The sequence below is a fragment of the Eretmochelys imbricata genome, chromosome 6 (genome assembly GCF_965152235.1).
Source record: "Eretmochelys imbricata isolate rEreImb1 chromosome 6, rEreImb1.hap1, whole genome shotgun sequence".
Classification (NCBI taxonomy): Eukaryota; Metazoa; Chordata; order Testudines; family Cheloniidae; genus Eretmochelys; species Eretmochelys imbricata.
The window spans coordinates 76,502,331-76,525,108 of NC_135577.1; the positions used below are offsets into that span (position 1 = coordinate 76,502,331).

Below are 22,778 nucleotides of genomic sequence, written 5' to 3' on the forward strand. Positions count from 1 at the left end.
TTTAAAAATCAACTATGCAACTTTTTATAGGAAGAGTGTACAAAGGACATTCTTTCCCACTCCAACGCTATTGGGATATCTTCCTAAATGAACAAATGCCTTTACTTTTGTTAGAATTTTAACATGACATTAATTAAACATTATGAGTGAATGTATTTTGTTGTACCATGTAATAAGAGTCATGACAACTTGTTTAAAACTTCTCTAATAGTTAATGTGTTAGAATATTTGACCAATTGCTCTGTAAATTAAACATTTAGTAATACAGTACCATGGCCAATTTTATATATATTTTGTGTGTGCGCACACACAAATACGCACACGTATGCACACGCTCTCTCTCTCTCTCTCAAAAAAGTTTACTCCAATTTTTCAGGGGTTGTAAATTGTTAATTTTTTTTTAAACACAGAATAATTTTATTCTTGCCAGTTTAAATAAAAAGATTCTACAATGAAAAAAATTTCAATTTTTATTATTAATCTTTCAGTTTAATCATAGTACTTGATAAACAGTTGAACATAATCTTAGTTTAACAGACGGATAAATTGAGAACACTGATGACATGCCATTACAACTGCCTTATTGGACCTTTCGCTTTGCGGAACATTTGTAAATGCAATAAAATATTTTTTGGAAGACACCCCAAAAGAAAACAACTTGCTGGTTGAGTAACAGAAAACAACTTCCTTTTTGCTATATTGTTGAAACCAAAGTCATTTATATAGAAAAATAAATGTTGTGTTCTTATTAGAACATTTTAGACAATTACATCTGTGCTTAACAAAAAAAATATTGGTCACTAGAGACTATAATAATTAATATTTTAAATGTTTTTAGAGATTACCAGAATGCATGGATACAACTCAATACAAACTGTAGCTGACGGGAAATAGGACTGAAAATACCGATTTGTCCATCTGGAATAGAAATGCTACTAAATAAACTAATTAAATATTTAAAATACTAACATGGAATGTGACAGTAGATATGATTCATACCTACTATATAACTGGAAAGGGGAAGGAAAGTTTAATATGTAATAATTCGTACCTTACACATTTAGTTAAATATAAACATTTGTTATTTATATATAAAGTTGCTTCCAAAAATCTATTAATAAGTGATTTAGTTGCACTTAAATCAGTTTCATTTCTCATTTGCCAAGTTTAACTTTTCTTAGTCTTAAATCAACTGTCATTAGTGCACTTGTAATTTCCTCTCAAATCATTTGTAATTCTTTTAAGAGCCCCATCACCTAAACCATGAATGTACAAAATGGCAAAAGTTAATCCCTTTTAGTATAACTGTAGTTCATATACTCATTTTATAGCCAATAATAAGAAAAGGCTTCCTTTTCCAAACTCCTTCACAACTTGCAACGAAACACCATGCACTGAAAGGAAATAGTTAGGCATGGCTACTAGCATTTCTAAAATGCTAAGGTCTGACAAGTCTTGCTGCTTCTTCCACATCAGGCTTCTCTTACACGAGATAAGATTTCCTCCTGCTTGCCAAAAGCTTCCACAAATCCAAGACAGATGCTTCCTGGAAACAAAGATTTTCAGCTCTATTCGGCACTAGACTGTTCATCCAGCAGCTTTATGCTTTCCTCCACAGCACCCACACACCTCACCACAGTGATGGCATGCTCTCAAGGGGAGGTAGCAGCACATACATGGGGCAATGAATGACAAAGCTATCAGGGCTAACCATCGTAAGCAGAACTTGTCATCACTAGTGTCACATGAGCAGGGGTCAGAGAAATCTCCTTCAGAGTCTGACATGCAGTGATATAGCATGCTCTCTGCACAAAGCATGCAACTAACTTGGTATATGCATCTTTTAATAGGATCTGGAGCATCCTGACATTTCCCCCTGCCATTCTCTTCATGATTAAATCTCTCCTGGCAGTATACACAGCGAGAACGCTCACCATCCTCTTTCCTTCTTTTTGACTTTTTAAATTTTAACGAGGAAGGCTGTGTTTTAAATACCACAGAACTCTTCGGGTCTTTTAGTGAATTCAGCTTAGTCCCATCCCCACATGGATATAGATAGTCCGATTTTTTATTGTCAGACTTAGAAAACTGTATATTGGAGTCCACCTCATCCCTCTCCAGATCATTTTTCCACATGTCAGGATGTCTGTAGTCTGCATAACGACGTATTAAAATATCACGAGGATTTATTCTAACAATTTCCTCTTCATCCTGAAAGCTGACGTGTCTAATGGATTTCAGTGGGACCTGAAATGGTAAATAGAAGCATCTTGTTAAATTATGTACAGGGACACAGTTAGGTTAGTACTTCAGTTACCATACAAATCAGGGCACAGAACTTTTCCCCGTTGCCAGGAGATAGTGCTTTCAGCTTATATATGACCTAGCACAATCTGCATAACAGACTTTTACAAGGTGTGAGCTCAACTTATCTTGTGAAGCAGATGATCAAACAACGTACAGGTAATAATGCAAAAGCCACCACCATCCATTCTTGAATAATTTCAAAATACTTTCTAATGGAGTTGTCTCTGCTTACTGAAGCACTACTTCACAAGAAATGCATTAATGCTTATGGTGGGAGCTCACAGCCAGTTACCACAAAAAGAGTTTTTAGAACACAGCTGGCATCTATTGGAAATTTTGCAAAACCAAGATCAACATAACTTTTTCATAGTTCTATAAAGATTGGCTGGTGATGAGAGCCATCTTTCACTATTAATGAAAATAAGTTTGCTGTAAAGTTTTAGCTTATGAGCAACGATTAAAAGCAAACAATCCTTTCCCATCGCTGCCAACAGCAAACAAGTCCCTCAATTATAGGGGAGGTTAACCTCTGCTGAAATACTTGAGATTCATGAAGATTTAGTTGGCTCCATGGAATAAAGTTCAGAATCAGCCAACCTTGCCAATGGTAAACACACTAATATTGTAGAGCAAGATAGAGAGGGCAATTTTTGAAAAGCTGCAGGGCACAGTCCTCAATCAAAATATAGCAACAGAAATCTAAGGTACTGTAGTGGTGCTGGGTCTTTAATAGCAAGCATATATACCTGACTTCAGCCCAGAATGGGGAGTGGGATAGCAACGAATGCTGGGAAAGGTAGCACTACATAAAATTTTATAGTTCTGTCTTTAGTGCCTCATGGGAACAGTTTGTGCTTTATGCGCTCCACAATGGCTCTAAGAAACACTAGACATAAGGAAAAACCTGGAGTGGGGCTCTCCATTAAGGCAGCTAGGGCAGCAGAAAGGACGGGCTGTGGGAAGGACCTGTTAAGAGGCCTAGAGACAAGCAGAAAAGAAGGCAAGGGAACTTTGGGGAGGACTATATTGTTCAAGGTCTGAAGGTATTATATAGAAGGACCTCCATGGAAGAGTGAAGTACATGAAGGGAAAGGCCTGTGGCAATACAGTGAAGGTGTAGGCTTGAGGCCTGGCATTGGTGCCTGCTTGTTCAGGTGTCTCAAACTGGGGATTCCTCTACAGCAACATAGACTTCAGAGGAGGTGGAAGAAATCCCACAGTACACATATGTGATAACTGCTCCCCAGGGAGCATGAAGTTTTATATGCTTTATGAAGTGTTTTAGTATCTACAATAGTTCTATTCTTGTTAGCCATACAAAATATCCAATCTTTCTTTGAATCTTGCTGAATTCTTGACTTCTACAACATCCTGTGCAGGGTGGATTGATTTAAATCAGAGGTGGGCAAACTATGGCCCGCGGGCCACATCCAGCCCGTGGGACCCTCCTGCCCAGCCCCTGAGCTCCCGGCACGGGACACTAGCCCATAGCCCCTTCCCCACTGTTCCCCCTCCCCTGCAGCCTCAGCTCACTGCACCACCAGCGCAATGCTCTGGGTGGTGGGGCTGCGAGCTCCTGGGGCAGCGCAGCTGCAGATCCTGGCCTGACCCAGGGCTCTGTGCTGCGCAGCGTGGCTGCCTGTCCTGGTGCAGCCGCGCCACTAGCCACCGGTGCTCCAGGCAGCATGGTAAGGGGGCAAGGGGGGTTGGATAGAGAGCAGGGGAGTTTGGCCTGGTGGTCAGGGGTGTGGATGGGGTCAGGGCGGTCAGAGGGCAGGGATCACAGGGGTTGAATGAGGGCAGGGATCCCCGGGGAGCAGTCAGGAAGGCGTAGGGGGTTGGATAGGGTGGCGGGGAGCAGTCAGGGGCAGGGGTTCTGGGGGCGGTCAGGAAGGTGTGGTTGGATGGGGCAGGGGTCCCGCGGGGTGGGGGCAGTCAGGAATGAGACAGGTTGGATGGGGAGGCAGGAGGGCAGCCAGGGGTAGGGGTCTCGAGGGGGGGGGAGGGGCAGCATCAGGGAACGGGGGAGTTTGATGGGGCAGGAGTCCCGGGGGAGGGGAGAGGGGGAGGGCTGGGCCACACCTGGCTGTTTGGGGAGGCACAACATCCCCTAACCGGCCCTCCATACAATTTCCGAAACCCAATGTGGCCCTCAGGCCAAAAAGTTTTCCTGCCCCTGATTTAAATGAAAGCAATTTAAATCACTGACGGTAGTCATGATTAAATCAGGAAGCAGGAAACCTTCATTTAAATAATTGATTTTAATCTTGCTCTGCATTTGCACTTTAGGCATTTTCCTAAAGAAAAGCTGAATCTCATTTGTCTGTAACCATGCTGATCTGCAACTAAATAGAGCCTTTGCATTAAATTTGATCCTTTTTGCTAACCAGAAAGATATACTGTATCTATACATATTTCTTTAAACAATTATACAGATGAAAATATTTTTTTTCAGATTCTTAATTTTTACAATATTATTTTATAAAATGGATGCATTTTTGTAAAATGGATATATGATCCATTTCTTATTTACTAGATTAATTAACGCAGAAATTTGGCTTGTTTTTGGCTTAATTGGCATGAGTTGCTTGTTGGCTAGTTTTTGGCTTGTACCTTTTTTTTTTTTTGATTGGCAAGCAGGGGAGAGAGGCCAGAGTGCATAGCGGGCCCACTGCAGTCCCAGACTGCATGCCGGGGTGGGGGGGAATTTAGTCACATAGTCTTGGGGTTCTTAGGGATTGGCTTGTTTTGAAATTGGATTTGCTTGATTTTTGGCTTATTGTGAAAGTCCGGGTGCTTATTTACCACGTGAAAGTTGGCAACTATGCTTAAATGTGCTGGAGACTTTCTGGGACTTTCCGTGACTTCTGAAGTGTCTGGTGCTGGCTCAGGGGCTACCTGAGCCGGGCAGCCCCGAGACCAGCAGCAACAATTTGGATGTGTGAGAGGGGGCTCAGGGCTAGGGGCAGGGGTTTGGGGTGAGGGGTGGCGCTTACCTCAGGGTGGGTGGCTCCCCCCAGCATGTCTCTGCAGCTCCTAGGCAGAGGGGCCAGGGGGCTCCGCGCATTGTCCGCAGGTCCTGCCCCAGCAGCTCCCATTGGCTGTGGTTCCCAGCTTGTGACAAGAGCAGCGTGCGGAGTCCCCCTGGTCTTCCCTCCCCCTAGGAGCTGCAGGGACATGCGGAGTTGGGTAGAGAGCCTGCCAGCCCCACCAACCCTCCCCCGAGCCCCAGTGGGGGTCCTGGGCCGTGCACCACTCCCAGCCCCTCCCTCCCAGCACCAGTGGGGGTCCTGGGCCGCATGCAGCTCACCTCCCCCACCCCCCAGCGGGGGTCCCAGGCCACCCACCCAGAGCATCCACACTCTCTCCAGACCATCCCTGCAGCCCCCTGCCAAAGTTTTAGTTAGGGGTATATAGTAAAAGTCATGGACAGGTCAAGGGCCGTGAATTTTTGATTACTGCCCGTGACCTGTCCATGACTTTTACTAAAAATACCTGTGACTAAAATGTAGCCTTATTTATAACTGATTTATTAAACAAAAGGACATATCTGTAGTTAGTGAACTGAATCATTGCTTCTGGTCACTATGGCCTTCAAGATTTTAAAACTAGTTGATCTCATCCTTTCACATCTAGTTGTCATTAATACACTGGAAAACAAGCTTCCTTGCTTTTTTCAAATCCCAATTGGTTTCTTAACAGTCTGAAAGAAATAGTTATAGAACTGAAATAGTTCAATAAACTGAAATGAAGAAAATATTCTCTCTGCCCCTGCAGAAAAGGCTACTGCTGTCAAAAGCTGGTTTAGCACTTCAACAAACTAGTTTCAGGTGCTTAACCAGTAACTTTCACCCATTCAGCCATTTGGAAAAGTATTTCCTTTTATCAGTTTTGAGTTTGCTAGCTTTACCAAATTCCAGTATTCCAGAGGTCACCTCATCCCAGAAAGGATACTGAAAGAGACTGGGACCGTTTACCATAAAGAAAAGACAAATAAGACAATAAAGGCATATGAAATAATGAACGGAACTGAATAAGCAGATAGAGAACTTCTAGTTGCCCTATCTTGTAATACAAGGAGTTGGGAACATTAAATGAAAATCCATTGAAAGGAAATACTAAGAAGCTTACAATCGAAGTATCAGAGGAGACAACAGCTGGATGCAGACAGGCAATAGTGAGGCAATTATGTTCAGTATAAATTAGCAGCAATCACAGCACATCACATGCATAACCTTTATTGAGTGCTTTACTGATATCAAAACACAGGTGAGTTTTAAGGAGAGATATGCAGGAGGATAGCATAGAGCTTTTGCATGTACATATTGCAGAAACTCCCCATAAAATAAGAGGCAACTGAGAAAAAGCATAAGTCTCGGTTCGGCCATAAAATGGGAATACTAATACTTAACTTCCTCACAGGGTACTGCAAGGATGAATTCACCTAGGTTAGCAAGGAACTCTGGTACTATGCTGGGGGTCATATAAGAACCCAGACCAAGAGAATGGAAACCCTTCAACTTTTCAGTCAGTTTTTTTCTCATTCTGCTCTCAGGTGCATCATTTGTGAACCTTCTCACAGAAAAGGCTGAGGGGGTTGAGCCCCCTAATTTAGCAAATCCACATGATACCATAGGCAGGGGCCACTTGTGAGGACACGGTGGCCTCTATACTATCATTTAGACTGTACAGAAGCTGTTCTGTCAGAGATATCCAGCCCTTCGGACTGACATTCCCTTGGAGCCCTTCTCAGTGTGGGTTTCCAAAATGCAGAGGAAGAACTATTGCTGAGTTGCTCTGTGAGTTTAGGGGTGGCATATGCCAAGAAGAATATTTGTTCCCTTGGCCCTAATCCACAGAAAGTGTGAGGATGGGCTTCCATTTGATCTAGGAAAAACTGTGTGAGCAGAGGACTTATGGCATGCAGCCACTACTACTACCTTTTTCATGCTTCCTCTGGGCCTGAATTAAGAGGTTAGGGCTCCCTTCTGCTCACGGAAGCAGAGATATCCCTAAAGGTTAGGAAAGTTTCTGAACAGAAGAATTTATGGTTTTAGCACCAGAACTGGATATGGATAATCAGTTATTTTTAAAATATTTACTGCACACTTGTCAAAAATCTGTTCATTCTTTCCTTAGAAGTGTATTACTCTATCACACATTTCCCTCTAAAGGGGTCCTTCACCCACACAACATGCTGAAAATGCATTCTAATTAAACGGAAATAAGTCATTCCTTAAAAAAACTGGCTAACTAATAAAGCATGAAGGACTTGATTAGGGTTAATAGTCCTGAAATTTGACCTTTATTCCCCTCCCCCTTTATGTTTGTAAAGCTTGTTATTTTTATTTATTCATTCATTCATTCACACACATGGATACTGTAGCCACTTCTCCTTCCCCAAATCACCCCCAAATCTACCACCTGCTCAAATGTTTCAATGCTGATATATTAAAAACTTGCAGGAGTCCACCGCAATAGCAACCTCATAACAAATCAGTGGTCAAGGGAGCAGGGAAAATACCTATAAGGAAAGAAGTTTTAGTACTGAACTTCCAAAAGTTTTATACATGAAGAGTATGAAGTAATTTTAAAAGCTAGGTGATACACCTTGATAGTGTCCTTTTAAACAATTCAAAAGCAGGAAGTAAAGAAGACTACAACAGAATATGACCCAAGATCAGTTATGTACAAAACACTGTTGGCGAAATAAATTATGTTTACAGTGTGCTCTTCATTCAGAACAATCCCATTCTCTAACTCAACGTCAGAGTATATACCTGCACCTACATTTATATATTTCAGGATTCACATCGCCCAATAGTGAAACATGGTCTCTCCTAATACCATGTAGCAACACTACACAGCAGTTTGAAAAGAGAGTGAGAAAGAATACTATAACAAATTGGAACTCCAGCAAGAATTTCGTTAATAAAATTACCCAGATGAAAATTAGTTGGAATACTGGTGCTAATGTGCTTAGTGTCGCTAGAAGTACCAAGAGATTAATAGCTTCACTGTGGTCAGGGCCTTAATGTTGCATTTTGTTTGAAAGGCAGCACATCCAAACTAGGCTTGGACATTTGTTGAATACTGTACATTTCCCACGTTTTCCTAGATGGTGTCCCATCCAACAAAGTGGGCAGATCCAACTCTGCTTAGTTTGCAGTCAGCCTACAATGGTAGGTTGAACACACAATTATACATGAAAGGTTGGGTTATGGCTGAATTTCTTTACTCTTGTCCATTAAAATTCTTAATCATAACACTGCACTAAGCAGTTTTGTATGCTATGGTCAAGATAAAAATCTATAATTTATTCAATGGATGGTTAAAATATCCCTGCACCCAAAGAGGGTTTGTTTGAATATATGTATATATGATCAAAATAAAACTTACTGGCATTTACCTCATTATGCAGAACGCCACATACATATTAGTGTATACATAATTGAAGCCCTGCACATTAAAGTCAGGAGAAATATACATTCATCTTTCTATAATTCTGTAAATGAAAAAATCTAGAACCAATAGAAATCAACAATATTCCATGCTCTAAATGAGGATTTATGCTAAAGAGGGATGTGAAGGATGCAACTGGTCCTTAGGTTTGAAAGGAATGCTTTAGGAATCTAAGATTACCTCAGTTTCCACTGATATTCTACAGTCTAAATTTTAATGTTAGTACTTCATGTAAAAAGCTGTAATAAAGCATTTTTATAGAGACGTATGTTCAAAGCACAGTAAAGACATTAACTAAGTAATCTTTACAATATTCCTTTGATGGGGGTAGTCACATATCCCCACTTCACAACTACGGGGACTGAGAAACAAAGGTCTGGTGACTTATCAAGGAGACGATGAGTCCGCAGCAGAAGCAAGACAAACTCAGAAACTCATGATTCCCAATCCTTTGCCTATTTCTCCAGATAGGACTGTCTTTCAAATCAAAGAACAAGGTTTATTTTACTACTTTTGGGTAATTAGTCAACTCCTGCACTAGTTGATACAAGTTTGTGAAAGGGGAGCTTATCTTTATTTGGAAGAATACCTAATGTATTAGAGGGCTCCCTTCTTATGCTTTTTCCAGGGGCAGAAGTACATTCTAATAAAATGCACTGAACTATTATTTGAACTTCCACATTTTCAGTACATGTTATGGACATACTCTCTAGAGTTTCCCTAGTAAAAAGTTCCCCAAAACGTCTTGGCATATAGTCCTCGATAATAAATTTGTTACCCAAGTCAATAAAAATGCTTACTACTTCTATCCTGTCTATCAAAAACCTTGATGCTTTGACACTTAAGCAGCAGCAAAATGCACACATCATATTGGAAGACTAAGGTCAGTATTTTCCTTAGTCTTAATATTGTATGTAACACTATGTTTTGGAAAGTGTATTTTAACATTTGAATCAGTAAAGTGCCTTTTCCTGGGTCAGTGGTCTTTTCCTTTTGTAACTATTTAATACTATTCATGTACAATTTATATATTGTTTTCATGTTGTACCAAACATTATATCCTGGTCTCTGACTGCTTACGATGCTATAAATGAAGTTCTCTAATAATATTAATTAGAAAAATACTCTCTGCAATACACCCCAAGTATACATTTATTTATAATTTCTAACCAAAACAGTTTTTCCTGTACTTGCCAAAAATGTTGTTTCACTGAGGACTAAGACCATGGCAAATTAAAAGTTTCAAAAATAAATGGCTTATCAAAACACAGAAATGTGTAATAACGACTTGAAAAAAAATTCAGAATGTGGAAATAATGGTTTTTCACCTAATCTGGTTAACTCAGGGATGGCTAAACAATTTTACAAAACTTAACCTCCAAAACGTCCTTTGTGAGGTAAAAATCCTTTGACATTTCATCCAAAGAGGATATATCTACCACATTTCAGAACGTAAGGACTGCAGTACGTACATATAGGGGCTTATAATTCAAGTGTCATCCCAGCCATACCTATGTAGTGTTGGATTAAATGACTAATATAGAATTACATGGTCAGTGAAACAAGAAATGTTTCTATGGTTGGAAGCAGGGTTGGCAATTTCCTGGGAAAAAACTAGGTTAGGATAGGGCACTGGCAAATACCAGTTGAAATTGGAAAAAATAAAATTAGAATATACTAATGAAAATTACTGAAAAATATCTAGCAATTTAAATAATAGTTTTGCAGTATATATAATATTTAAAATTGAAATGAGTCATAACATGTATAACTTCCTTGAGAAAATACTGAAAAAAAATACACAGTCTGATGTTCAATGTCATATTAAATATATTAGTTTACACCTACCGCAATTTTACGTTTTATTTGTAGAATTTTAAATCAAACTCCGAATCTATGCCTTAGGTAACCACAATTTGAATATGTAACTAAAACAAAGTGTAACGTGATATGCATTAACAAAACAGTTTTTAAAACAGAAAATGCCTTGAACTGGAACTAACTAGTCTTTCCCAGGCTGGTAACAACAACAGTTTCACGTGGTAAAAATCATATCTGTAAATACCAAGCCATCCCCGGCTGGAAATCTCTTACCTGGTTGGGTTGGCTGGGAAAGTAGGCTCTTCTAGAGTTCAATTCCTCAAATGTCGAGGACCTTATATTTGGACTTTTATAAGGTTCGCTGGTTACTACGGTTTCATGTTGGAAAAGGTGATCTTTTAATGAACTGGAAGTATCTTCTTGAATTGCCTAAAATAGAAGAATTCAACTTTATTCTGTTCTTGATATGGATTTAACGTTTACATAAAAACGTTACTGGTCCTGTGCAGTAGTTTGTGTTTAATTGGCTTATTCAAATCTTTTCGGATCTCTACAAATCTTTAGCTTGTTCGGTTTTATTACAGTGACCACCATTAACCACAACAGTTGAAGTTTGACCTTTTTCGAGAACATCAAATTTTACCACCCAGTCAATTCTAGTTTTTAATTATATCTGTCAGTGCTAACAGAACTTTATATGGCATGTGGGGTGGTTGTTTTTTGGGAGGCAGCTAACTGGGAACTGCCTCATTCTGATTCACTACATCCTGTCCTCAATATATCCCAGCTCATTAAACACCTCAGATTCTTTAAGATTATCTCCATTCTGTTCAGTAGATTGATCGTCTGCACATACAGACCACTGTTCAACCAAAGCACACTTCCTGTTCCACAATCTCAAGCTATGAGTGGGATTTATCCTGCAGATATCTTAATATACATTTTCCACATGGTCTTAACCTTGTGCCCAGTTGTTTCATGTAAACTCAGTTTCAGTATTGGATAATCATTATTAGTTTTGTGTATGCTTGCTGTGAATGTGTGGCACTCAGCCCCAGTATCTATTTTGAAATTCACTTTTTGTTCATTTATTTTCCTGTATAGCAAGCCAATCTGTTAAACAAACTTGCTTTCTAAACTTGAGACCCAAATAGTAATTCTGTTTGTGCATCATTACTCTCAGAACCTTTTCCTTCAGCAGTATGTCTGAGAGGTTTTTTTTCTTCACAATTTGTAGTGAGAGCAATACAAATTTGCAAACACACAGTACAAGCTACTGTCAAAATAAAAAATAATTAACACCTTTGTGGACATTTCTAGAACAAATAGTATTGGAGACTGGACTAAACACTCCCTCCTAGAAGTGGTTCTTCCATGTCAGATTTGAAGTGCATGGGTGGGATAGAGAGACTTGTATTGCTGCTGCCTATGCTGTATTCATTCTGTGGACAGGGAATTTCATTCTTTTGGGCAGACTTACTTTGTCAGTACTGAAACAATTTTAAAAAAATATTGTTTGAGACCTTGTGAATGTTTCCTTCTAACATGTATCTTGTAAAATATATATGTATATATTGGAGAGTTTGAAGATTTTATGGTTTGATATTCGTAGAGATTTTTACGTAAACGTTAAATATGAGGTAGTCATATTTAGACTTCAAAATACACGAGAATTTTCCATTTTGGATGCAAATCAAGGGCTTTGGCATGTCCAAAAGATACAGAAAGTGCAAGACTCTGAACTTTTAACTCTCCTTTTGGTAGATATATGTTTAAATCATTTCTTCTTTAAATTAGCTCTGCATCTGAAGTATACAAAAGCACCATGTTCTGGATCTTTGAAGAGCTGGATGAGATGGAAGGAGAGGTTACTTATCTTACAGTAACTTGAGTTTGAGATGTTTTGCCCCTATGGGCGCTCCACCAAGGGATGTGTGCACTCTTGTGCCCTCTCAACTGGAGAGTACAAAGCAGTGTCTGTGGGCACGGGGCGCATCACTCACCACCGGACTGGCACCCCCTCGTGGCACTCTGGGGATTATCTCGAGGCTGATGCCCATCTGTAGTTTGCACACAGTCACTCTGTCTCTGCTATCCACCTGCTGCCCCTCTCGCAGCCTCAGGAACTACAACATCCTCTTTAAAAAGAAAAGGCGTACTTGTGGCACCTTAGAGACTCACAAATTTATTTGAGCATAAGCTTTTGTGAGCTACAGCTCACTTCATCGGATGCTCATGAAAGCTTATGGTCAAATAAATTTGTGAGTCTCTAAGGTGCCACAAGTCCTTTTCTTTTTGCGGATACAGACTAACACGGCTGCTACTCTGAAACATCCTCTTTGTGGCTCAGCCCTCTGGCTGTGTCACTGTCCATGGTCCCCCCATCTGGGGGAGTTTAACTCCTCAATAGTCAGACAGTCCCCTCACTCACTGCCTCAGTGCCACTTGCCTAGTGGCTGAGAGGGGAACCTGGGCCTGCCCTCTTCTCTGGGTGCTAGCCCAGGGACCCTCAGCTCAGCAGTCTGGGCCTTCTCTCTCTGGGCTCACTGTTCTATCCCTGGTCTGCTTTCTACTACTGGTTCCCCTTCTCTTCCTGGGCCTACCAGTTTCCCAAAGCCTCCTCCCTCTTCCCACGGAGTGAGTGCCTTTTCCCAGCTGCCGCTTCTCCTTTCAGCTCCTGGGCTTTATAGGCCCTACAAATTCCTGGCCAGCTGAAGTTCCTTAATCAGCTGCCTAATGGGTTAATTGTACCATCTAGCCTGCATTAAACCCTGCAGGGTGAGTGTGGGGTAGTTACCCCACCACAGGCCCATGCTTGTGCAAAGTAGCACCTTGTGCCTCCAAAGCAAGGGATATAAGGAGGCAAGGACCCACTGCCACTCAGTTCCTTCTCAGCTATTGAGAGCCTCCACAGCCGAGAGGAGGAGGACAGGAGGTGGAGCACCCATAGGGACAAAACATTTCAAAGACCTCAAGTTACTATATGGCAGCTATCTTCTCTTTTGAGTATATGTCTCTATGGGTGCTCCACTGTAGGAGAATCCCAAGCAGTAACTTAACAAGGAGGTGGGTGCTGAGGAGGCACATCCAAGACAGTTCAGAAGATTGCATCACCAAAGGTAGTAGCATTCCTGAAAACAGGAATGATGGTATAATGCTCGGCAAAGGTATGAATGGAAGACCAAGTCACAGTCCTACACATTTCTGATATGGAAACATCCTTCAACAGAGCTATATATGTGGACTGAGATCTAGTGGAATGTATTACCACCCTGTGAGGGGACTGCATCCCAGCAGATTCATAGCAGGTAAAAAGACGCACCCCGAAACCCACTTTGCCAGTCTGTGTGTGGGGAAATAGGCTATCCTTTCATTCTCTCAGAAAATTATACAAATAGGAGAGGCCCAGAAGATCTTAGTCCCATCAAGGTAGAAGGCAAGGGCCCTTCTGACATGCAGTGTATGTAGGCTGGTCTCATCTGTGGAGGTATGAAGTTTTGGGTAGAATACTGGGAGCTGAATCTTCTGATTAATGTGATATTCTGAAGAGAACTTTGGGAGGAAGTGAGAATGAGGGTATAGTATCTTTTCTTCATAAAAGATGGTATATGGCGGGCCAACCTTAAGGGCACCAAGTTCTCCTGTTTGTCTAGCTGAAGCAATGGCAATGAGGAATGACGTCTTGAGGGAGAGCTGGGAGAGAGAACAGGTAGCTACTGGTTCAAAGGTAGGTTTCCTTAGGGCATTAGGAAACAAATCGAAGTCCCAACTGGGAGATCTGATTCTGTACAGGGGGAAACAAGATGGTTAAGACCCTTGAGGAATCTAGCTGTAGTAGGGTGGGTAAAGACTGAAAAGCCTTTGATAGGTGAGTGGAAGTCTGTAATGGTGGCCAAATGTACTCTGAGCATAGTGACAGGTTTTCAAATCCAACAGGTAGCCAGGATTTTGGAGACCAGGACCTCTGAGGCTTGGGAAGATTAAAGAAAACACCAGGAGTGGAGCGCTTCCATTTTTGAAGGTAGTCTAGCTCCATACTAGAGAACCGTCTAGGAACCATGTTGTCAGGTTCAAGAAGGAGGGATTGGAGTGGATCAGGTCCCCAAGCACGGAAACATGAGATCCTTCCTGAGATGAAGTTGGTGAGGTGTTGCCACAGAGAGGTGTAGCAGGCTTGAGTACCACACTTATCTTTCCCCAGACAGTGCTATGAAGATAACCTTCACTCTTTTTTGATGCAGTTTGGAGTCAGGTCTTGAGGATTAAAGGTAGAGGTGGATAAGCATACCGTAAGCTACAGGGCCACGGTGTTATCAGGGTGTCTCCCAGTGAGTTGTGGCCATATCCTCACTTGGAGCAGAAGAAATGGCATTTTGTGTTCTTCAGAGTGGCAGAGAGATCTGCTTCTTGGAAACTCCAGGTCTGTCAGATGCTGTGGAAGACCAAGTCTTTGAGCTTCCCATATGTGGTCCTGATAGAAGTTCCTGCCCTGCAGGTTGACAGAATACATCGTAGCCATGTTGTCCAGCATAATCCTGAAAGACTGGCCCTGTATGGTGTCGAGGAAGTGCTGGCAAAGATATCTCATTGCTCTTAGCTCCAAAATGTTGATATGGAGCATGTTCTCTCGCACAGAGCACTTGCCCTGGGCTCTGTCCCCTGGAGCTAAGCACCCCACCCCAAAAGAGAAGTGTCTGTTGTGATGATCTTTGACGGTGGGGGAATGAGAGAATGGAGTTCTCTCACAAACTTTCAGTGGATCCTTCCACCATCTGAGAAAGTCCAGAACTGTGATACATTTGAAGATACTGTCTGTTCAGGTTATGCTCAGATCTTAACCATAGCTGAAGGCACCTGAGGTGTAGTCTCGCATGAGGTCTGACAAACATGGAGGCTGACATGTATCCCTAGAGTTGTAGGCAGGACCTTACAGTTTGCAGGCTGGGCTGTATTGTCAAGGTTAGACTGGACTTAGTGGAGACTCACTCTTTGGGGAGATAGGCACTGGTGACTAGTAACTCTAGAGAGGCTCCAGTGAAGTCTATTCTTTAGACTGGAGCCAATGTAGACTTAATTTGATGGATACAAAGGCCCAGAGTCTAAAATAGAGCTAGAGCCTTGGATGTTGCCAGCTAGACCTCTAGAGCTGATCAACCCCTGAGGAGCCAATTGTCCATGTATGGGAATGTGCTATGTCCATGGATATAAATGGGGTACCATTGCTGAGAGAAGCTTTGCAAAGAGCCTTGGGGCTATGGAGAGCCCAAAGGGAAGGACTTGTACACTGGTAGTGTTCTGAGCTTATCCTGAATCGTAGAAAGTTTTTGTGGGATGGGTGGATGTCTACATGAAAGCAGAAGTCCCGAAGATTGAGGGCAATGAACCAGTCTCCCGGATCTAGGGATGGGATTTATAGTGGCTAATGTCACCATCCTGAAGTGCTGAGAAAGGATGTAGTTGGTTTAGGTTTCTTAGGTTGAGGATTGGTCTCCCAACTCTGCCCCTCTTGGGAACTGGGAAATAGTTGGAATAGAACTCTCTTCCAACAAACTCTGGGGGAACTGGCTTGGTTGCCCCCAAGTGTCAGAGAGACTGGACATTCTGTTTCAAGAGATTTTAGTAAGAGAGGTCCCTGAAGAGGGATGGGGAAGGGGGGCTGGAGGGGAAGGGAGATAGAATGGAAGTGGATAGAATACCTCATGTTAATTACTTCCAAAATCCATCTGTCTGAAACAATATGTTCCCCGGCTGGGAAGAAGTGGGACAATCAAGCTCCAAAGGGGACTGGATGGAATTCTTCAGCACAGGATTCAGTAAAGTAGATTACTTGAGGTTTTTGATCAAAGTATCAGAATTGTTTTAGACAGAGGTGAAAAGGCTGTTCTAGAAGAGGGTGGTCTCCCTTCTTTAGGCCTAGATCATCATCTTTGAAAGTGGAAAAATCCTGCTGTGGGTTGTACTATAATGGCCTAGATCTCTGATATTTGAGACCTACTGTCTTTTTGTCATAGGCAAGTAAATTCCCAGTGACAGCAAGATAGTCTTTCAGACAGTGGAAAGAGGAGTCTGTCACAGGTGACTAGCTCAGGTCCTTCAAAAGAGATTGAATTCTTAAATTAAGAATTTATCTGTGAGTAAGGTGTGTGTGTGTGTGTGTGTGTGTGTGTGTGTGTGTGTGTGTGTGTGTGTGTGTGTGTAAATAAATACACACACACACACCCGCACCCCCCACCTTACTCACAGATAAATTCTATATATATATATAGGAATTACTGGGGTAACATTAAGAAAAGCCATACACTCCCATCCCCACTAGAACTCACAGATCTGCCCCTTGGCCTACCCAGAGGGGATTTTTATAGCACCGTGTTAACTTTTACTCCTGGGGGAACTGTGCACCAAAACATTTTTAAATTCTGCAAATTTTATTTGTTAAAATAACAACGCCAGTTTCAATTATTTTGGCAATTTATTTCAAAATACCTGTCAGCAACTATGTCTGTAACAATACAGTAAAAAAAAAAAAAAATTCCAGCAGGAGTAGAGAATAAAGAAACCCCTGTTTCTCTGCCCCCGCCCCTTCAGAACCCAGTGGGGGAGGGGAACACCTACACCTCCTACCCTCCTCGAGCCCAGCCACAGGTCCCCCCCAGCTCAGACACTCTCATACCCTCTCTTTCTCTAGAGTCCAGGGCAGGGCCTCCCCAGCCCATACACCTGCACTCCCTAACCCACAGAGTCCAGATGCACAGCCCTGCTGCCAAGACTTGGCTTGTACCGCCTATACCCCAGCCGTGCCCCCCACCCTGCCCCATCCCAGGCACTTACACCCCCTCCCCCGACACTCGCACCCCTTCCCCCCAGAACCCAGCTGCAGGCCCCCCTGCAGCCCAGACAGCCACACCCCACAGAGCTCAGGATCCAGAGGGAAAGAAAGCCTCATGCTGGGTCCCAGGCTTGTGTGCAGTTTTCTACACACTGCCTCTTTTCTTCAGGGCATGTGAGGAACTGCAGCTGCCGGGAACCCTCCAGATCCCTCCCTCTCCCACTGAGCAGTATTTTCTATTTGAGAGCTGGGCTCTGCCAGGTCCAGCGGTCCCTAGTGCAGCTCTGCAGCCCATTTCTGTTGGAGAAAAAGGAAATTCTATGCGCACATTAATTTCTGTGCAAATTCTGCATGCACAGTGGTGCAGAATTTCCCCCAGGAGTCAACTTTGCAGCTGCACCCTCCAGGCCCTGGGGTAGAGTGTAGTCAGAGGCTGAAACACCAACCTGCTTGTTCTGCAGGAGATAAGCCTGCTCCACCACTTCAATTAGAAACACCCGCAGAGTTTTTCCTTTCACCTGACTCCTTGCCATAGGTATTCCTGTGCTCAGTATGACTCTTTGGTTCATGTCATAACTTTAATGTTACTCAGTACTTTTGTATCAGTCTAGTCAATGCTTCAATTTTTGTGCCAATTAATTTACCATCTGTGTGTCAAATTGGGAAGTCCAGACTACTGGTGTTACACAATTCAGGTTTGTGTCTTTTTGCCATGGTAGTTTTAAAAAAATGATTCCTGATCCCTGTCCTCCCCTGAGAAGTTCCCAAACAACAAAAGTAGTATAGATTTGAAGGGGTCTTCACAACATACTGCAGAAATATACAGCGTTTGCACAATATCTAGAATGCTTAAATTTAAATGAACAACAGAAAATGCAGTGTTAGGCCTAATCTAAGTTACCTTTTAGTTGCTGTTACTGAAATTCTTAAGTGTTCTAAAAGCATGCATTTCTTGCTCTCCAAATCAATTTTTCTGATATTACAAATTTGGTTGATAAAAGGTAATAGCATTAATGTAATATACTTAGACTTCTGTAAGGCGTTTGACAGATCATTTTGATTTCAAAAAAAGACTTACCTTTTGTAACTGTTGTTCTTCGAAATGTGTTGCTTATGTCCATTCCATTGTAGATATGCACTTGCCACATGCAACGGTACTGGAAGTTCCCCCCCAGTGGTATCCGTAGGGACCCGGCTCTGGTACCCTCTGGAGTGGTGCGTGTATGAATCACTCAGGAATCAGGAGCCATCACCTCCCCTCCCCCCATCAGTTTCTTCTTGGCGGAACTCCAACAGAGGGGAAGAAGGGCGGGTCATGGAATGGATATGAGCAACACATCTCGAAGAACAACAGTTATGAAAGGTAACTGTCTTTTCTTCTTTGAGTGCTTGCTCATGTCCATTCCGTTGTAGGTGACTTCCAGACAGTACCATCGGAGGCAGGTAGGAGTTCATGGACATGTCAATTGCAACACAGCTCTGCCAAATCCAGTGTCATCTCTGGCTTGCTGGGTGATGGCGTAATGTGTTGTGAATGTGCGTACCAAAGACCACGTTGCGGCCCTGCAGATGTCCTGGATAGGGACGTGCACCAGGAAGGCAGCTGAAAACGCCTAAACCCTAGTCGAGTGATCCTTTACTATCGGTGGAGGCATAGCCTGTGCCAACTCGTAACAAGTATGGATGCAGGTAGTGATCCAATTCAAAATCCTCTGAGAAGACACCTGAAGGCCCTTCATCCTGTCAGCTATCGGGACAAAGAGCTGGGTCGATCTGCGGAAGGGCTTGGTGTGCTGCAGGTTGAACGCCAGGGTGCTCCGGACACCTAGAGAGTGTGCAGCCGCTTCTCCGCATTGGTCATGTGAGGTTTTGGACAGAACACCAGGAGGAAGATATCCTGGTCGACATGGAAGTGTGACACCACAGTTGGCAGGAGGACAGGATGGGGCAGCAATTGGGCCTTGTAAAAAACTGTGTATGGGGGCTCCAAAGTGAGGGCTTTAATCTTGGAGACACATCTCGCCGAGGTAACAGCTACAAGGAATGCAACCTTCCATGACAAGTGGGAAAGGGAACAAGAAGCCATAGGTTCAAAGGGCAGACCCATAAGCCTGGAGAGGACCAGGCTAAGGTCCCACTGGGGAACAGGGTCCCAGACCGGTGGAAAGAGTCTTTCAAGAACCCGATCAACATCTCATGCGAGAACATCGACCTACCCTGAATGTGATGACGGAAGGCCGATATAGCAGCCAGGTGCACCTTGATCAAAGAGAAGTCAAGCCGTTGGTGCTTTAAGTGAAGCAGGTAATCCAGGATGGACTGCAGAGACAACTCAGTTGGGGAGATATTCTGCTCTGAAGCCCAGCAAGAGAAACACTTCCACTTTGCCATGTAAATTGCTCTGGTAGAGGGCTTTCAGCCCTCCAAGAGAACCTGCTGTACCTGACTAGACCTGGCTTGTTCCTCTGGATTCAGCCACGCAGCATCCAAGCTATGAGGCGGAGAAAGGCGAAGTTCGGGTGCAAGAGTCGACTGTGATCCTGCGAGAGTAGGTCCAGGTGGCTGGGAAGTGGCCACAGGCTGCAACAGCCAGGTTCATGAGCATGCTGAACCAATGCTGGGGCGATTATAATGACCTGTAACTCGTCCCTTTTGATTTTTGACAGGACTTTACCAATGAGCAGAATTGGTGAGAAGGCGTACATCAGGTCCTCTGACCAAGACAGGAGAAAGGCATCGGATAGCGAGCCTCTGCCGAGCCCTTGGAGAGAACAAAACTGATGACACTTTCTGTTCTGTCTGGTGGCAAACAGGTCCACTTGGGGAGCTCCCCACTTCTGGAAGAGCATTCTGACAATCTCCGAGTGAAGGGACCACTCATGGTAAGAGACGCAGCACCTGCTGAGGCAATTTGCCAGCTTGTTCCAGATGCCGGGGAGGTGCAAGGCTTCCAGGTGGATTGCATGCTGGATGCAGAAGTCCCACAGAGGGAGGGCTCCTGGCGCACAGGTGACAATCGAGTTCCCCCCTGTCTGTTGACATAGAATATGGAGGCCACGTTGTCCATCAACACTTGCACCACCCGGCTGGACTGTTGGGGAAGGAAGACATTGCAAGCTAGGTGGCTGGCTCTGAATTCCCTGATATTTATATGCAATGCAAGCTCCTTTCAAGACCATAACCTTTGAGTCCGCTGTGTACCGAGATGCATTCCTCAACCGAGGTCGGACGAATCTGAAATCAGGGAGACCATGGGTTGTGGGCTTGCGAATGGCACACCTTCCAACTCCAGAATCGGGTTGCACTACCACTGCAGAGAGGCAAGTACTCATGGAGGGATCGTGATGACTTTGTCTAGGTGATGTCTGGAGAGTAAACGGATGCCAGCCACATCTGGAGGAGACGCAGCCTGAGTCTTGCATGTCGGACAACATACGTGCATGCTGCCATGTGCCCCAGTAGTCTGAGATAGACCCGGGCATTGGTGAGTGGATGGGCAGTGAAGTGGCAATCAGATCTGACATTGCCCTGAACACGGCCTCTGGCAGGAATGCTCTGGCTTAGGTAAAGTCACGTACCGCTCTGATAAACAATATCTATTGGACTGAGATCAATATTGATCTTTGTTCATTTAACAACAGGCCCAGAGCTTGACAAGTGGCTTGCAACATCTCGACACTGTGCTGGACCTAGAGCAGCCCTGTGATGAGCCAGTTGTCGAGGTACAGGTAAATCTGGATACCTTGACGTCTGAGGTAGGCTGCCATCACTGACATGCATTTCGTAAACACCCTTGGCACCACTGCTAGGCCAAAGGGAACACTGTGATGAACTGGTAGTGGGTGGTCCCAACTATGAAATATAGGAACCGTCTGTATGCATGAAATAGCAATGTGTGAAAGTAAGCATTTTTCAGATTGAGGGAGGTATACCAATCTCCTGGATCCAGGGAGAGAATGATGGAGGCTGTGATAAATGAAGGGGTGGGGGATAGCTACCTTTTATGGACCCAGCCAGCGAGTTAGCTATAAAATCCCTCTTAATAGCTGTTCTCTACTTGCTTTACCTGTAAAGGGTTAAAAGTCTCACTGCTATGCACAGGTAAAAGGAAGTGAGTGGACACCTAGCCAAAAGAGCCAATGGGAAGGCTAGAACTTTTTAAAATTGAAACAAGACTCCCTTTTGTCTGTCTGTCTGTTTTTTGTTCGCCAGAGAGAGAGAACAGGGCAGCAACTATGCTGTAAGAAGCTTGGGCCAGGTATGAAAAATCATCGGTATCATACCTAGAAACTACTCACTTGAAACCCCAGATATGTAAGTAGATCAGGAAATGTCTAGGAAGATGCAATTAGGTTTCTCTCTCTTTATTTCTTTATGGCTTGTGGACTCCTCTGTGCTAACCCCAGATGCTTTTGTTTTGCTTGTAACCTTTAAGCTGGACCTCAAGAAAGCTATTCTTGGTGTTTAATTCTTATAGTTGCTCTTTTTTTTTCTTTTTTTTTTAAATCTAGCAATGGCCTGAGTTTTCAGATTTTTTTTCTTTTTTAAATAAAATTTACCTTTAAGAACAGAATTGGATTTTTGGGTCCTAAGAAGTTTATGCACATGTTGTTTTATTAGCTGGTGGCAAAATGCTTGCTTGTTACCTGGTTGGTTATGAGTGGAGCTCAAGTGAGCTGTGGGTGCTGGCTGATGGCCTTGCCAGCGCTTATAGCCCTTGCGGAAGGGCTCTGACTGAGGTTGGTTTCCAAACCTGTGGGGCTGTTGCAGCTTAAACTGCTTCCTCGCTGGCCCAGCATGTAAAGGCCCAGGAAGAGCAAGGTAGCCCTAGAGTCTTTCAGGCCATGTAATTTACTGTCTGTTTGCTCCAAAAACAGTGCCACGACATTTAATGGGAGGACCTGGATGGATTGCTGAACCTCCATCAATAGGCCCAACAACTGCAACCAGGACGTCCGCCTCATTGAAGTTACCAAAGCCATGGTCTGGGTCGAAGAATCTGCCGCACCTGAGGCCGCTTGGAGGGCTTCCCTGGCCACAGCTCTGCCCTCGTCGAGGATAGCCAGAAATTTATTCCTGGACTCCTCTGGCAGCAAATCTGTAAATCTGGCCATAGACTGCCAAATTTAAATCATAATGGCCAAGACAGACCTGATGGTTGGCCACTCTCAGCTAGAGGCTGGACGTAGAATAAATTTTCTAACAAAGATCGAGCCTCTTTCCCGCCTCGTTCTTAGGTGTCGATCCTGGTTGGTCCTGCCTATTGCGCTCATTGGCCGCTGACACAACTAGTGAGCTTGGAACAGGGTGGGTATAAAGATACTTATACCCTATAGTGGGGATTTTTCTTTCTGCCTGCTTG

The 22,778-nt window shown here is 43.4% G+C and overlaps 1 protein-coding gene across 1 annotated transcript in view; it reads right to left on the minus strand.

Moving 5' to 3' along the window:
* Window positions 1–457: 457 nt before the first annotated feature.
* Window positions 458–22,778, minus strand: part of SPRED1 (sprouty related EVH1 domain containing 1) — a 116,717-nt gene continuing 94,396 nt past the window's right edge. Inside the window, exons 5-6 of the mRNA XM_077818940.1 lie at window positions 10,864–11,019; window positions 458–2,247 (exon numbers count right to left, since the gene is read on the minus strand). Coding sequence (XP_077675066.1) covers window positions 1,588–2,247; window positions 10,864–11,019 — 816 coding nt within the window. The 3' untranslated portion in view covers window positions 458–1,587. The remainder of the gene's footprint in view (window positions 2,248–10,863; window positions 11,020–22,778) is intronic.